Consider the following 18,253-nt stretch of genomic DNA (forward strand, 5'->3'; position numbering starts at 1 on the left):
TCAATTCTCACAATTAACAAGTTTCCTCTATTTTCTAAGAACATCAGTTTCGCTTTATTTGTGTATAATGTAATGGTAATTCAGCTAGTGTTTTGCAATATTGTTTTGACCTTCATAGCTTATGAATATTTTAAATTTCCTTGCAGTATTTTAAAGTTATCTTTGACTAAGTAGTATAACAAGTTCTTTTTTAACTCATTAACTTTTTTTTCTCATTTGTGCTTCCATTAGATGTATTTCTGCCATTATAGGTGCCTTTTGGGATTTACTGATTTGCTCTTCCCCATATATGTTGTAATGCTGCTTATTGGGCATAGGTTATTGCTATCTTTTGATAGACTTCAGAGACACTGAGCAGATCTTACTGGCTCAGTTGCTTCTTACTGTTTATGATTTCCAAGATTTCTCTCTCTTTTTTTTAATGTGTTTGTCCAAGAGGAAACACTTTATATAGTAATCTTACCTGAAATCATCTCTGAGAGTTTTTGAATATATGTATGAAGGTATATTGTTTCCCCATCTAAAGGCTCATGGTCAACATACTTTTCCCACAAGGAAAACAACACCATCATTATATCATATCATTACATCATGGTTTTCTCTTACTGTCACCCTCTCTAGTTCTTTAGTAGGAAGTGGTAGGCTCGGCTCAGCACAGTAGTTGACCATGAAGTTGACTTTGGTTTGACTGAAGTAGAAGATGATAGTGAGGGTGAGATTAAAAAGCTAGAAACACTCTCCAGGAATTGTTGGTGTTCCATACTGAGCAATAATGTGGAGAAGAATTGGGCATTACTTATTGCCGAAGGCTAGATTCAGCATGACAGTATTTTGCAAAAGTTTAAAAACAAGTAAAACTAAACAATATGTTACTTAGGGGTATATACTTATGTGTCAGAACTCTATAAAGATCTGTAAGGGAATGGCCAGAAAGGAAAACCAAAAAGCTCATTCGTGGTGAGAGAGGCAGAGGGATAATGGGATCAGGGGACATTTTAGTTCTCAAGCTAGTTGGTGGCATCATGGGTGTTTTTATTTTCATGCTTCATAACTTAGATATACTTACATAAGTTCTTTCAAAAATATATTAAATACTTGAAGAAAGAAAAAAGTGGAGATAAAATTGGGACTTTGAAGCCAGGTAGACCTGGGTTCAAATCCCAACTCTGTTGCTTACAACTGTGTGACCCTGGGCAAGTTAGTTATTTAACCTTTTTGAATTTTTACTCATGGAAAAGTAAAATGGAAATTGCATGGTTGTTTTAAGAATTGGCAGTAATGTATATGAAGTGCCAAACATGGTCTTCACACAAAGTAGGGGTCTGGTAAATATTTTGGCTATTAATATTGTTACTGCCAGGAAGCATGGAGTTTTGAATCTTGAAATCTATTAAGATTTCTTTTGCTGAGCCTGTAGTTTATAATGTAAATTTAGATATTTCAGGGAATCAGCATTGTGGGCTAAATATGGGATATTTAGAATGCAAATTAAATAAAGGAGTTGATTTATATTCTTGTTTATTTGTCATTTAGGTGGGAGACCTACCTGATGCAGATATTAAACCTCCAGAAAATGTGCTCTTTGTGTGTAAATTGAATCCAGTGACCACAGATGAAGATCTGGAGATAATATTCTCAAGATTTGGGCCAATAAGAAGGTAGTCTCTAGAATTAGTGAAAGATTTAGAAAAACTAGGTATTAGTTAGTAGTTTTCTAATAACATTTTTGACGAGTCTGTGAACTCAAAAGTGAATTTTATACTGGTGAGTTTTACAGATGAGTCTGTTGGATAGTAGGGAAGAAAAACATGTATGTAAATGTGTATGCGTAGATATATGTGTGTATATATATTGTAATGTGTGTGTATGCATTATACATTGAATGATTCTCTCACTCCCAGCACAGACATTTTCAACTCTAAAACAGGAAGTGAATGGAACAGTTTAAGTCTAGTTCTGTAGTATTCTTCTTTAATATTTTAAATATCTATCTCATTTAAATTCTCCCTAGAATTACCAGCAACCTATGTCAAAATTAATTTGAATCTAAGTTTTCTAAAATTTTTCTTCTGGTTAATTTTCCTTGTATTATTAGTGCAAAAGTTTATGAAACTAGTGTTTCTGTGAGAAAGGGGAATATTTTGTAATTGATTAAAAAATATTATGTTAAGTTTAGAATTTCCTTTCATTTCATGTTTTTTCTTCTATGAAGCCATTCTTTATTCTTCCTATTGAAAGGAAAATCTTCCTATAAAAGACTACCTGCCTTTATTCCTCTACTCACTTATAATATATCATCTTTACAAAAATATTTCCTATACTGCTACTTCTTATTTTTAAATTGGAGACATTATGTTCTAACTTCTTGCTAAGGAAGATGAGGATTCATGTCTATTTCTATCCTGCCCTCTTCATTCTCCCTGCCTACAACTTTGGTTGTATCATAATTTTGGTTAGATCTTTGTTCAATATTTACATTTTAATGTATACTTAAATATTGTAGCAGCTGAACCATATGCTGTAATGTGATTACTTTTCGTTTCTCTCACAATGTTTTATATCCCTGTTTCATTTCATGTGTTTAAAATGAGGCTTGAGATACATGAGGAAAAAGGATTAAGCCAGTTGCTTTAAATTCCATCTTATTGGCCCTTTCATTTGGTTAAGATGGATTAGTTCTGTATAATAGCTAGACTTATGCGATTACATTTGAGCTTGGTTTATATTAAAATTCAAAACCCCCAAATCGTAAGTTTATTAAACATATGTATATGTATGAATGTGTGTGCATTATTCTACATTAGATAATCTGTAATTCATCTGTATTTGGACTACAAATAAATTACGATTTAAAAGGATTTTTAGCAGTAATTTCCCTTTGCCAAAGGAAAATTAAATATTTTTATCTTATTCTTCCTTCAGTGTTTTGGGAATGTAGGATTGTAGGCTTAGATAGGGCATTTATAGTAGAATCTAAATAATTTAGTTTCTAGACTGGTGAACTATTTTTAAAAAAATAGTTATTATTGAAGAGATTTGGAGAAATATAGTTCTGTGAATTTAACTTTGGCTTATTTTGTTTTTTACTTTTGAAGAGTAAGAGTGAATGCTTTTTCTTTAAAGTCACTTTTTTCCAAACTATTTTTCAGTTGTGAAGTTATCCGGGATTGGAAGACTGGAGAATCCCTGTGTTATGCTTTTATTGAATTTGAAAAAGTAGGTCATAATATAGATATATTAAATATGTATTTTTTTTGTTCTATGATATTAAAGTGTGAAAATGTATAGAACTTTTTCTAGTCTCTAAGATTAGAAAATTAGTTTGCCCTTTCTTTAGGCACCCAAGAAAAATAACTTTGTTATATTCAAATAGGGGATAAATTTAACATCTATCAATGTTAATATATGTATCTTTAATTTAGGTTCAGTTTCAACCTACATGAATGTATCTTTAAAATTTTAAAGTTTTAGGTAAAGTTCTTCGCATTCTATAAATAATTTTTCAGTGCTATTTAGGTAGATATAATAATTGAGTAATAGAAAGAGAACCAATCTGGGGGTTATGATCTAGATATTAATTTCAGCTCTATCACTGACCAGCTGTTCTATGATATTTGGCAGTTTATTTAGAATTCTTCTTTCTAGGCATTATCTTCCTTATAAGTAAAGCTTGAGTATTAGGTTAGATGGGTACTTTCTAGATCTATAATAGGAATGATAGCTTATGTTACTCAAGTAATTTTCTTTAAGCAAGCATTATGCTATTTGACCTGCATTTAATCCTCGCAACTCTGAGATAGGTACTGTCCTCCTTCTCCAAATAAGTAAACTGAGACACACAGTGGTAGCGTGACTTGTTTAAAATCATGTACCTAGTGAATGTCATAGCCTTCTGTCCTGCTGTTTTATTTTCAAAGAAATAGTTAATAACTCAATTAACATTTTATGTAACAAATATAAACTACCACCCATATTTATAAAATTGTTCAGATTTAAAACGTTGTTAATACTCATAAATTTAGTGTAATTCTTTTTAAAAAAACCATCAAATTTAAATGTGACTTATACAGTGACTAGGAACATTTGTATTAATTCTATTTCTTCTTTGCACTTTTCTTCATCTGATAAATAAATACAAAAGCTTGGGCTTTCCTGGTGGCGCAGTGGTTGAGAGTCCGCCTGCTGATGCAGGGGACACAGGTTCGTGCCCCGGTCCGGCAAGATCCTGCCGTGGAGCGGCTGGGCCCGTGAGACATGGCCTCTGAGCCTGCGCGTCCGGAGCCTGTGCTCCGCAACGGGAGAGGCCACAACAGTGAGAGGCCCACGTACCGCAAAAACAAAACAAAACAAAACAAAAAAAAGCTTGTATTTGCTCTTAGGATTTGAACTTAGATATGTCTGATGCTGTTCCCAATGTGTTTAGCCATTTTGCTAGGCTACGTTATTTCTTTTTGCAGCTTTGGACTGAAGTATGTCCAATAGTAGCTCATTCTTAGTTATAGTTATCCCAAAGTACTTGTCGAACACCTTTTATATTTCAGGCACTGCAGTAGGCCCTAGGGGTACAAGATGAATAATGGAGGGTTGAGGAAGACAGACACATAACACATTATACCTAGACACTGTGTCAGGTGTACCAGAAATAATATTTACAAGGTACATTGGTGTCAGCAGAAAGGAGATTTCTACCTTTAGTTTGCTATGAATACTTTTTGTCAACTTGACAGTGTATTCCATCACTGAGCATAGATTATATTGTTTATTTGCTTACAAACATAATTTCATTTTGTTTATGGCAGATTGACTAATATCTTCTGCACGTATCCCATTTGCCATGAATACATAGTTCAGGTCAACTGTAGAGCATAGAGTGGTTCTAGAATCTATGGATTCTTTTTTTTTTTTTTTTTTTTTTCCGGTACGCGGGCCTCTCACTGTTGTGGCCTCTCCCGTTGCGGAGCACAGGCTCCGGACGCGCAGGCCCAGCGGCCATGGCTCACGGGCCCAGCCGCTCTGCGGCATGTGGGATCTTCCCGGACCGGGGCACGAACCTGTGTCCCCTGCATTGGCAGGCGGACTCTCAACCACTGCGCCACCAGGGAAGCCCTAGAATCTATGGATTCTTTATCATGATTCAACATTTCAGTTTTTGAGGTGAATCTTTTATTTATTTTTGGCTGCGTTGGGTCTTCGTTGCTGAGCGTGGGCTTTCTCTAGTTGCGGCGAGCGGGGGCTACTCTTCATTGCGGTGCGCGGGCTTCTCATTGCAGTGGCTTCTCTTGTGGAGCACGGGCTCTAGGCACGTGGGCTTCAGTAGTTGTGGCACACGGGTTCAGTAGTTGTGGCGCACAGGCTTAGTTGCTCCGTGGCATGTGGGATCTTCCCGGACCAGGGATCAAACCCGTGTCCCTTGCATTGGCAGGCATATTCTTAACCACTGTGCCACCGGGGGAGTCCCTGAGGTGAATCTTTTGTAGCCTTTCTCTTTTCTTGAAAATTAGATTAAGCTATATTATTCTGCTTCATGATTCTCATGAGCGGTAGCCTCTTTGTAAGTGTCCATTGCTGAGTCTTTTTTGCATGTTATGCAAGTTCTCTATGCTTTGGATAATCTGATCAAAATGTTTTTAAAACTGAGGAATGAAATACATGCCGAAAACGTGCAGCTCATGAGTGAACAGCTTGATGAATTAATCACAGTTAATACACCCATACACAGTTAATACACAGTTAATACACAGTTAATTAATCACAGTTAATACACAGTTAATACACAGTTAATACACACAGTTAATACACCCAACAGTTAATCACAGTTAATCACCACCCAGGTCAAGGAATAAAACGCCAGCAGAAAAAACATTACCGGAATCCCAGAGGCCCCACCTGTGTCCCCTTCCACAAACTTCCCCATTGCTGCTACTTCTGATATCATAGATTTTGTCTAATTTTAAACTTGATATCAGTGTAAACACAATGTGTGTTTTTGCTGTCTAGCTTCTTTTACTCAGTGCTAAACTAACATTTGTGAGATTTGTTCGTTACTGCATGTAGCTTTTAACTTTTTTGTTAATTTTCATTGGAGATACGGTATTTTATGTGTGCATGTAAATTTTCACTGACATATAGTATTTTATTGTGTGTATGTAAATTTTCGTTGCCATATGGTATTTCATTGCGTGTATATAACATTATTTAGATTTCCAGTCTGCTGTTGATGGACGTTTGGGTCTTTCCCAGTTTTGGCTACTGTGAATGGTGCTGCTCTAAACCATTTCTGTCATGTCTTTCAGTGTACAAGTGTATGCATTTTTGTTGGGTATATATCCAGGAGGGAATTGCTGGGTCATAGGGTAGGTGTAGCTTCAGGAGATAATTCCAGTCAGCTTTCCAAAGGGATTATCCTAATTTTCACTTCCACTAGCAATGTATGGGAGTCCCTGTTATTCTGTAGCTTTACCAACTCTAGGTATGGTCTGTCTTTTAAATGTTATCCACTCTGGTGGATGTGTAGTGGTATCTTATTGTGGTTTTATTTTGCATTTTCCTGATTGAGCCCCTTTTCATATGTTTATTGCCATTTAAACGTCCTTTATAAAAATGAAGTACCTGTTCAAGACTTGGCCACTTTGGGATTGGGTGTTTTTATTGATTTGTAAGAATTCTTTGTACTTCCTGGGTACAGACTGTTTTTTTGGTTGTATGTGTTGCAAGTATCTGCTGCTCAGTGGATTGCCTTTTTCCCTTTCTTAATGGTATCTTTTGATAAGCAGAAATTTCTAATTTTTAGTTCAGTTTGTCAGCTTTTCTTCCTTATTGCCTATTTTTAAAGATGTTTGCCTACCTGAAGTCATGAAAATATTCTCTATTCTATCTTTAGAAGCTTTGTTGCGAAATTATCTTTCCCATTTAGATCTGAAATTTGATTTTTGTATATTATGTGTTTCATGTTAAATTTCATTTTTCTTGCATAAGATAGCCAGGTGACCCAGCAAAATTCGTTAAAAAGGTTGACCCATTCGCATAGCTTTTCAGTACCGACTTTGTTATGAATCAGGTGTCCACATGTGTAAAGTCTGTTTCTGGATGCTGCACTGTTGCACTGGTCTATTTGTCTGTCCTTGCACCACTCTCAAATTGTGTGAATTACTATCGCTTTATTATGTCTTGATATCTGGTAGTGTGAGTCCTCCAACTTTGTTCTTCTTAAAGATTTTCTTGGATATTTTTGTCCTTGGCATGCATTTCCATATGTGTTTTTTATAATTTTTAATTGAAGTGTAGTTGATTTACAATGTTGTGTTTAATCTAAATTTTGAAGAGATTCCTTAACTATTGTTTAGGTATAAGTAAATTGAGTATTTGCAAATACTATCCTCCTGAAAAAAAGTATCTGAGAACTTTCTCTTTGGGGAAATGGCACAGTGATGGAATTATGCCTGCCTAGGGGTCATCAGTCAGATTTATCAAACATGCACTGATTGCCTACCATGTGCCAGATGATGGTCTAAATGATGTAGATTCAAAGATGAATAAAGTTTTGTCCCTTGGAGTTTATATTCCATTTAATTCTTGACATACATTGTAAATAAATGATTATAACTAGTTCTTTTATCTGCTTCTCTTTGGATTGTTTCTAGTTGAGCTGTGAACAGACCAAAAAATAAGTTTCCAGGGACCTAGGAGAAAATTGATCAGTGCTGGATTGAAATGTGTCATTTCTAGTCTTCAGATGTCAGAAATGGGGATGTAGGGCTTGCAAAGTTACTGGCAAGGATTCTTATGTAACATAGACCTTGGTATCATAGGCCCACAATCCATTATCCAAAATCCTTGGGAATAGCTGTTCCCATTTCAGACTTTTTCAGAATTTAGGAATGTAATACTGCGTGTTTGTGTGTGTGTGTGTGTGTGTGTGTGTGTGTGTGTGCGCAACACACATATCTCTGGATTACGTGGCACACTTCTGGGTCAGCATTCCGTAATCACAGAAATACTTCCGCTGTGAAAACAAATGAATATTCATACTAAGTAGAATAAGTTAAGGTTTATCATTCCATTAGGTTTTGCTGTCACATGGATTTTAACACCAAATTTATAAAAACAGTTTTCAGGATATTTTTGGGTTTTGAGTAAAAGGGATTATGGATTTGTATAACACAGTTGGTAAGTATATGTATGTGCACTGCAATCAGACTGCCTCGGTTCAAATCCTGGCTCTCGCCCTTGCCAACTGTGTGCCCTCTAGCAACTTCTGTACCTCTCTAAACCTCTGTTTTCTCTTTGACAAAATGGAGGTAATAATAGGTAGTACCTCATAGGGGTGTTATCAGAGTTAATTGAGATAGTAGATGCAAAGCATTTAACAGCATTTGGTGCATAGTAAATATTCAAATTTTAGTTTTAGTAACAAGAAACTTTTTGTATTTTCAGTATTTGTTCTAGCTGCAGAAATCTTTTCCATAAAGATTTATGCTTGAGTTTTTATAATTACTATCAGGAAGAAGATTGTGAGAAAGCGTTCTTCAAAATGGACAATGTACTTATAGATGACAGAAGAATACATGTGGACTTTAGCCAGTCTGTTGCAAAGGTTAAATGGAAAGGAAAAGGTATGTTGGTTCATCTTCCTTTGTTTCTGTTCTGCTTTGCATCGTGTTTGTGTGTGTGTGTGTGTGTGTGTGTGTGTGTGTGTGTGTGTGTATACCTCTTTTGACAGTGCTGTTAATTAGAAATGTTCAGTGATGTAACTCCTGCTATTTGATTTTCCCTAGCTGCTATCTAGTATATAAGATGGGGGTATGTGTGTGTGAGTGTGTATATTTGTATTTTTAAAAATTTTAAAATTTTTACTGAAGTATAATTGATTTACAATGTTGTGTTAGTTTCAGGTGCACAGCAAAGTGATTCAGTTATACATATACATATATCTACTCTTTTTTAGATTCTTTTCCCATGTAGGTCATTACAGAGTATTGAGTAGTGTTCCCTGTGCTATATGGTAGGTCCTTACTAGTTATCTGTTTTATGTATTGTAGTGTGTATATGTCAAACCCAGTCTCCCCATTTATCTCACTCCCCCATCCCCGTTAACCATAAGATTGTTTTCTGCATCTGTAACTCTATTTCTATTTTGTAAACAAGTTCATTTGTACTATTTTTTTAGATTCCACATATAAGTGATATCATATGATATTTGTCCTTCTCTATCTGATGTGTATGTGTATTTTAAACTGATGATGAATATATTTTTTGCTTGACTGTATTATAAATTACTTATAATTACCCATTGCAGACATAACATGTTTCCAAAGTAATTATCATTTGGTGATTTGGCTCTTCTAGATGCAAAACTCTTAAAAATTCTTTTTTCTGGGGCTTCCCTGGGGCGCAGAGGTTAAGAATCCACCTGCCAGTGCAGGGGACATGGGTTTGAGCCGTGGTCTGGGAAGATCCCACATGCTGCGGAGCAGCTAAGCCCGTGTGCCACAACTACTGAAGCCGGCGTGCCTAGAGCCCGTGCTCCGCAACAAGAGAAACCACCGCGCTGAGAAGCCCGCGCACTGCAACAAAGAGTAGCTCCCACTCGCTACAACTAGAGAAAGCCCATGCACGTCAACAAAGACCCAACGTAGCCAAAAACAAATAAATTTAAAAAAAAATTCTTTTTTATAAAGTTTGTTTGTTTTAGTTGTCATATGGTACAAAATTAAAAGATCTTCTGTGTACTAGGTCCTATCCCTACACATAATGACATATCCCACATGTGCATATATATGTCAAATTTCTGCTAGTGGTACCATAACAAATTTAAGGTTGAATCTGTGTATACTGAAATACTACGGGTTTTTGATTGCTGATGCAGTGTTTTTATTTATTTATTTTTTATAACTTTATTTATTTATTTTTGGCTGCATTGGGTCTTGTTGCGCGCGGGCTTTTCTCTAGTTGTGGCGAGCGGGGGCTACTCTTTGATGCGGTGCGTGGGCTTCTCATTGCAGTGGCTTCTCATGTTGAGCATGGGCTCTAGGCGCACGGGCTTCAGTAGCTGTGGCACGCGGGCTCAGTAGTTGTGGCTCGCAGGCTCTAGAGCGCAGGCTCTAGTTAAGGAGCATGGGCTTAGTTGCTCCGCACCATGTGGAAACTTCCCAGACAGGGCTTGAACCCGTGCCCCCTGCATTGGCAGGCGGAATCTTAACCACTGCACCACCAGGGAAGCCCGGCAGGTGGATTCTTCTGTTTGTTTGTTTGTTTGTTGCGGTACGCGGGCCTCTCACGGTTGTGGCCTCTCCCGTTGCGGAGCACAGGCTCCGGACACGCAGGCTCAGCAGCCATGGCTCATGGGCCCAGCCGCTCCGTGGCATGTGGGATCTTCCCGGACCGGGGCACGAACCCGCGTCCCCTGCATCGGCAGGCGGACTCTCAACTACTGTGCCACCAGGGAAGCCCCGGCAGGTGGATTCTTAACCACTGTGCCACCAAGGAAGTTCCTGAGATAATTCTGTATATTATGGATTCACATTTTAAAAAATTGAACATATCTTGTGTACCATTCACAGTGCTAAGTACTTTTCCTTATAGCCTTGTTTAATAATTCCAACAGCATTGTGAAATGTTGATATTATTTTCAGTTCCTAAATGAAGAGAATGACTTTCAGAGAATTGAAGTGTCCTACCTAGGACCTCCCACTGGAGTCAATATTTGAATCCAGAACTTCTCACTTGGATCTGTTGCTCCTTCTACTATATACCATAACTGCTTCATCCATAGTGAGACTTCTAATGGCAGGCACATGGCACATATTTTTCAGTGATGAAATGATGCCTGTTTTTTACAGTTACCAGTATTTTAACTCTTACAGTTGTCTGTTTCACATTTATATGAAACTTTGCCTACTGGCCCTTTTCCTTTACAGAGCTTCTGGAATTGCCAAATAGATTCATCTTGTCTTTGATTCTTATAAGCCTCTCAGATCTCAGACGCAGGTCCCAAGCTCTCAATTTCCTTTGGGCCTAATGTTCTCATAGACTTAATGGCTCTACTTGAACCCTGAATTATTTTCCAGTGATTGTATTCACTGCGTAATTTAGGATTTGGAAGTTTGGTGTTGTAATATTCATGTATGTCATTAGGGGGCAGCATCTGGCTACCTAGCAAAATGGATATCTGATTTCAGTTAAAATAGTGGTGGAGAATGAATTACTATGATTCTTTTGTTTTCTTCTCAGCCTTTTTCTATCCCGTGATATATATGCCACTTATAAATAGTTCTTACATATTATACCTCTTATAAAATAATTATTGTTCTTGATGAATCAGGTGATTTTATTACTAGGTTGTTTCTTCTTTTTTTAAATAAATAGGTGGGAAGTACACCAAGAGTGATTTCAAGGAGTATGAAAAGGAACAGGACAAACCATGTAATTTGGTTCTGAAAGATAAAGTAAAGCCCAAACAGGAGTATCCTTCACAAGAACCAGTTGGTCAATACGTATTGACCATCCAATCTGGAGAGTTGAGTGTGATACCTTATAAAAAGGCTACAGAAGACAAGTTCCTGAATCCAGATGGTTTGTGAAGAAATCACTTAGTTTATTGTTATCTCTTTTCACCATTTTACATTGTATGCCTTGCTTTTTCAGTATATTCTCTATTGTATGGAGAAAGTTAAGGTTGAAAGAAGTTTTGAGCTTAATTCTTTTACCTCCCTACACCTAGGTTAAGGTTATCTCTTATTCTCAGAAGATCTGCAGGTAAGAGTTGTATTTTCTATATATAATCTTAATGTTTTAAATTTCTCATAATCAGAAATTTCTTTGTTATAGCTAAGCTAAACTCTTTGTGTTAACCCTTCTTATATGTTTAACTTCTTTGGAGTTGGTGAATATGTAGATAAAATCCTGTTGTTGTTTTGTGTTATTAGATTGCTTCTTTCTGCATAATACATTGTCAGTCTAGCAACGAATATTTATTGGGCTCCTATTGTGTACAAGAGTTGACTTTTATAGGATTAAAAAGAAATCCATTGACTTGACCCTTTAGTTTATAGATTCTTTCAAGTTTTAGGCTGAGACAAATAAGAAGCAATGAAACATACTTCTTATATTATGTCATTTTAGTTTCTTCATTGATATTCTCATTATAAATCTATCACTCCATACATGGCAAAGGTTATTTCTTTTGTGATTCTTTCTCGTAAGTAGTTTCTTTGTTTCCTAGTTTCTGTTGGTGTTTTAGGGATTCTCTTTGCCCATACTATATAGACATTTTTTTTCCAAGTATTCATCAGGAAAGATGAATATCAGGTTGACCTGTTAAATATTTTTTATTGTATTGGCTGTCTAATGCACAAAGCATTGTAAGGAGTTAGAGTTGGATAAAGTCTGGAGTATACTGACATAATCAGCCTGAAAAGAGGCTTTCACATACAGACAAACCAAACAGTAAACTAAGATTGGTCTTAAAACATGGACATTAGAGGGGGTATGATTGAAATCTTAGAATCATAAAAGGTGTGGATGGAATACACTTGAGACTTATTCACCAAATCTTTGAAATTAAATTGAGGCCAACCACTAGAAACTGCAGCTGGAAGAAAGGAAGTGTGTAGGACAAATGAAAGGAAGGTCAGCTGTGGAGTATGAAGTAGGAGGAGGCATCTTCCCCGCATAGCGGGTGTTCAGGCTGAAAAGGAAGGATGCCTAGTATTAAAGTGTTTTAAATTCAAGATGATAGACTACTGAGAGTTAAGAAAGGAACTCAGTGTGTTTGAGAATCAGTCTATAGGCCAGTGCTGTCTAACGGGACTTCCTGCAGTGATAGAAATGTGCTGTAACTCCACTGTCCAGTATGGCTGCTAACCACATGTGGTTATCGAGCTTGTGAAATGGACTGAGGAACTGGATTTTAAAACTTGTTTAATTTTAATTAATTTAAATTTAAACCACTACCCATGGCTAGTATTGAACAGTGCTCCTTTTAACCTTTTGAAGTTGATGGAGAAGATAGGCATGTCCTGGTGCAAACCACTATTCATTATTCACAAACAGCATACTGAACAAGAGAAAGGAATTCATGAATCTGACCCAGTAGGATGATCTTTACATTCCTGGTAGTTGATAGGTTTCATTTTAGCAAGTCATTTGTAATCTACAAATTATAGGTACAGTTATAGAGGGACAGAACATATGTCTTCATATGTAGCACATAGATATATATTTTCACATACATTATTACCATGGTGAAGAAAGGGGATTCTGATGATAATCTAAGTACAGATAAGCCAATTAGAAAGACATGGGATGTACTTTATAGATCATGAGAGAGAAGGTGCTGTTAAACCATTAATAAGAAGATTCAAAAATAGAAGTAGAAGAGAGAAGTTTAACTTGGCTGCACTAGACCTCAGGGAAGTAATTGGGGAAAAGAGGACAGGGAGATCACAAAGGAGGATTTTGGAGAGATTTGACATCTTCTAGAAGTCTTGATTGTAGTGGTGAGTAGAAGATAGTGGATGAGCAAGGAAGGAAGAGATACAACAAGTGTCTTGGTGGTATTACAAGTAATCAGCCGATACTTATTTGGCATCGGTTACATGCCCAGTGAAGTTTCGCAATGAAATGTAGCCTCTGGACCTTAAAGACATTAAGAACAGACATTAAATAATCACCATTAATTAAATACGTCTAGAGTGTTGCAGAGAAGTGCATTTGTGGGATATGGGACTCATAATAGAGGTAAGGGGTCAGAGGAACCTCAAGTAATACTCTTAGTGACATTAAAGCTACAGCTTGAATATGGGGAGAGAGGAGGGCTGAGGTGGGATACTATCAATATTTTCTTTATCTGTGATCCATTAAATACAGTTTACATCTTGACTCAGTACAGTCCAAGTATATAATCATTCTCACACACACACACACACACACACACACACACACGTAATTGAAACAACAGTGTTATAAAATAATATTTTCATTAGATGCCGTGTACTCTATTTTCTAGTCTATGTTATTTTAAAATGCTGGCTTTTGGTGACCCACTAACTGGATTGATGGATTATGATCAGTAGTTTGAAACACTCTGAAGCACTTTTTTTGAATAGTTTATTATTATTTTAAATATTTATTTATTTATTTAGTTTTGGCTGCATTGGGTCTTCGTTGCTGTGCGCAGGCTTTCTCTAGTTGCGGCGAGTGGGGGCTACTGTTTGTTGTGGTGCGCGGGCTTCTCATTGCGGTGGCTTCTCTTGTTGTGGAGCACGGGCTCTAGGCGCGCGGGCTTCAGTAGTTGTGGCACATGGGCTCAGTAGTTGTGGCACACGGGCTTAGTTGCTCCGCAGCATGTGGAATCTTCCCAGACCAGGGCTCAAACCTGTGTCCCCTGCATTGGCAGGCAAATTCTTAACCACTGCACCACCAGGGAAGCCCCCTCTGAAGCACTTTGGACGGAGAGCAGCATGTGTAGAGCAAACACTGAGGTGAAATCATAGGCAGGGACTATTGAATTTGTATCTGGAGAAGGAGACCATCCAGAAGGTACTATGGAAACATTGCGACATGGTATAAAGGAGAAAAGAAGTTGGAGATAATGGAGTAATGATAGGATGGTACAGGCTGATCAGCTGTCGTTAGCCGTCTTGTGAAAAGCCAGAAGTTGCAGTGTTTTCCTGCTGAACGAGAGACATCGCTGAGGAAGCATAGAGCTGTAGCCTGGCGAAGCCCTAGTCCTGAGGGAAGTGTGTCTACTGTTACTCTAGTCCCACACGCCACTGAAATAGCTCTGCGCTTTGGGCTTCCTCCTAGCCTTTCTTTTGAAAACCACTGTTCTAGTCCTTGTCAGCCTTCCTCAGAATCTGTTTTAGAGTTTAAGATTCTTTTTAGAAGAGGTTCTAATAGTCTTACATTTTCTCTTATTCTAAGACATTATAGTATATTAAACACTTATTTCTGAATTAAAACATATTATTACAATTTTTATAACATTTATGTGAAATTTAAAAATGATTCACTCATAATTCTACCACCTGGGCAAATGATACTTTTTATTTCTCCTTGTTCCTCTCAAGCCTCGATCTTTTATAAAGCTTTATAAAGTTATAATCACTGTGTGGTATATACAGTTTTTGCTTCAAGCTTTTTCCACTTTTAATTTTTTATAAACACCATTCCAGGTTATTTAATAGCATTCATTTGTCATTGTTAATAACTTCCTTTATAGTAATATATCAGTTGAAATACCCTGATGTATTTAAGTATATCTTTATTACTAGGCTGTTTATTGTTCTTAATTTCTGTATTAAAAATAATCCTAAAAAAAAAATTCTGTTATGTATACAGTCAGCCCTCTGTATCTGCAGGTTCTGCATCCATGGATTTCCAACTGTAGATGGAAAATATTCAGGAAAAGTATTCCAGAAAGTTCCAGAAAGCGAAACTTCAATTTGCTGTGCAGGCAGCTATTTACTAGCATTTATGTTGTATTTACAACTGTTTACATAGCATTTACATTGTGTTGGTTTTTAAGTAATGAGATGATTTGAAGTATAAAAGAGGATGTGCGTAGGTTATATGCAAACACTATGCCATTTATATAAAGGACTTGAGCATCTGCAGCTTTTGGTATCCTCGGGATCCTGGAACAAATCCCCTGTGGATAATGAGGGACAGCTGTGCTTATGTTCATTTAACTTACTGTTATTTTATAAATTCTTATTTGAATTTAAACATGATAACTATTGATATGCATTGCTAAATTTTCTCCTATAGGACTGAACTAATTTACGCTCAAAAGAAGAGTCACACGAGTGTATTTTTCATCTATACAGCTTCTCTGGCATTGGGGTTTATAATGTCTTAATTTTTTCTAGTTAAAAATGTGCCTCATTTTCTAAGTTTAAGTTTTTCATTATTGACAAATATGCTTCCTTATTTTTTATGCTACTTATATTTTTCATTTTGTTTTTTTACTCTCTATATTTTTGGCCCACTTACCAATTTATAACCGTTTATTAAAGACAGGTGTTCTTTCCATTTTTCCTGACTCTGTAATGAAGTAAAATATGAATTAGTTTTGTTTTAGAAATATACTCTATGCTTCTGAGATGTTTCTTGCTTTAAAAAGTTACCTTTAACCTCATGGCCTACTTTGTTTACCAGATTCTTAACGTTTTGATGTATTACCGGTGTCAGTTCTCATGTTTGTCCTTAACTAGCTGCTGCAGTGCAAAATATGATCTTATACTAGATGAGCAGGCAGAAGACTCAAAGTCAGGTTACTCACACACAAGTAAAAAACACAAGAAGAAAACCCGCCACTGCTCTGAAGAAAAAGAAGATGAGGACTATATGCCAGTCAAAAATACAAATCAGGTACTTACTGATGTTCAGACTTAGCTGTAGAGAAATAAATATTTCATCCATTTGTAAATTACATCTTAATTTAGGAGATAAAGGTATAGTCCTGAACAGGGATGGATGTGTTCCTAACTCTTAAGATGTAGAATGGTTTCACTAGGGTAATGAACTTTAATTTTCAAGAATATATATAACAGATTATAAAAGATTGTTTTTGAAATAACTTAATATATCATATAGTTCCACATTGTGAAGCAAGAGTGATTTTCATACCTGTGGACACTCACTTATTCCCACCAAAAACAAGTGTGGTTATGGTAAAAAAGTTCTTATGATGTATCATGTTAATTTATCACCAAGTGTTATGTACAGCACTTAGAGGTCTTGAGGTTTTAGGACCTGAAAAACGTTTATGCCCTTCCATATGGTATATATGAAATAAAAGCAGCACTAATAATTAGCTTGATCATCCCCAAAGCTTTCTTGAACAATGCTTTTTCTAAGACAATGATAATAAAAATTCCCCAGAGAAAATTAATTATAAAGAGAAGGAATCATTTCCAGCCTGCATTTTGACTCTCAGTTAATTGAAAAGCAGATTATGTTATGTTCCCTTGCTATGGTTTTTGCCACGTAAGGGCATTTCAACCTGGGCCCTGGTAGACGAGGAGGCTTTCAGTTGGCAGAGGGGACTCAAGACTGTGAGAATGTTAAGCAAAGACACTGAGATGGAGAGATGTAGTGTGATTGGCAAAGTAAAGGATTTGCTGTCAGAAAAGCTGGGTTTAGATTTCTACGTTGCTAATCATTGATGCGACCTCATCAAGTTGTTTAAGTTTTTTGAGCCACAGTTTCCTCCTCTGTGAAATCGAGATAATATTTATTGTCCAGGCACGTTACGATTAAGTGAAAAAGAAAAAAAATGTGTGTGCAAACATTTTCTACACTGGCTGTTACTGTTATTTTTACAGTCAAATCATTGTGTTTTAAATCACTTGGAATCATTTCTCTGGTAAGGCCATTAACTGGATTCATATTTAAATTAACTTGTTCTTTTTGATGTTTAAGGATAGCTTAAAATTTTTTCTTTTGTTTTGTCATTTAAAAAACTAATTGTATTGGGGCTTCCCTGATGGCGCAGTGGTTGAGAGTCCGCCTGCCGATGCAGGGGACACAGGTTTGTGCCCCGGTCTGGGAAGATCCCACATGCTGCTTAGCAGCTGGGCCCGTGAGCCATGGCCGCTGAGCCTGCGCGTCCGGAGCCTGTGCTCCGCAATGGGAGAGGCCACAACAGTGAGAGGCCCGCGTAACGCAAAAATAATAATAATAATAATTGTATGGTTCCAAAGTAAAATCTACAAAATGGTACGTATAGAAAACCTAGCTTCCATCCCTGTCCTTTCCCCCTTTTCTTCTTTCCCCAAAGGTAACCATTTTATGTATTTTATGGTTTATTCTTCATTTTAAAAATTGTCAGCAAATGCATTTTTTTTAATTTATTTATTTTTGGCTGCGTTGGATCTTCGTTGCTGCGTGCGGGCTTTCTCTAGTTGCGGCGAGGGGGGGCTACTCTTCGTTGCGGTGTATGGGCTTCTCATTGCGGTGGCTTCTCGTGTTGCGGAGCACGGGCTCTAGGCGTGCAGGCTTCAGTAGTTGCAGCACGCAGGCTCAGTAGTTGTGGCTCGTGGGCTCTAGAATGCAGGCTCAGCAGTTGTGGCGCACGGACTTAGTTGCTCCGCGGCATGTGGGATCTTCCCGGACCAGGGCTCGAAACCTTATCCCCTGCATTGGCAGGCGGATTCTTAACCACTGCGCCACCAGGGAAGCCCCGCATTTTTTATATATATTTTTAGCACCCTATTTTCTCGACAGCCGATCTTCCTACTCCTTGCTGTCA

The 18,253-nt window shown here is 37.1% G+C and overlaps 1 protein-coding gene across 1 annotated transcript in view; it reads left to right on the top strand.

The window, feature by feature from the left end:
• The window catches only part of PPIL4 (peptidylprolyl isomerase like 4), a 33,724-nt gene that overhangs the window by 10,912 nt on the left and 4,559 nt on the right, over positions 1-18,253 (top strand). The window contains exons 8-12 of the mRNA XM_060029812.1: positions 1,534-1,658; positions 3,150-3,216; positions 8,501-8,612; positions 11,365-11,461; positions 16,224-16,371. Of these exons, the coding sequence (XP_059885795.1) occupies positions 1,534-1,658; positions 3,150-3,216; positions 8,501-8,612; positions 11,365-11,461; positions 16,224-16,371 (549 nt within the window). The remainder of the gene's footprint in view (positions 1-1,533; positions 1,659-3,149; positions 3,217-8,500; positions 8,613-11,364; positions 11,462-16,223; positions 16,372-18,253) is intronic.

The sequence above is a fragment of the Delphinus delphis genome, chromosome 14 (genome assembly GCF_949987515.2).
Source record: "Delphinus delphis chromosome 14, mDelDel1.2, whole genome shotgun sequence".
In the NCBI taxonomy this organism is placed as follows: Eukaryota; Metazoa; Chordata; class Mammalia; order Artiodactyla; family Delphinidae; genus Delphinus; species Delphinus delphis.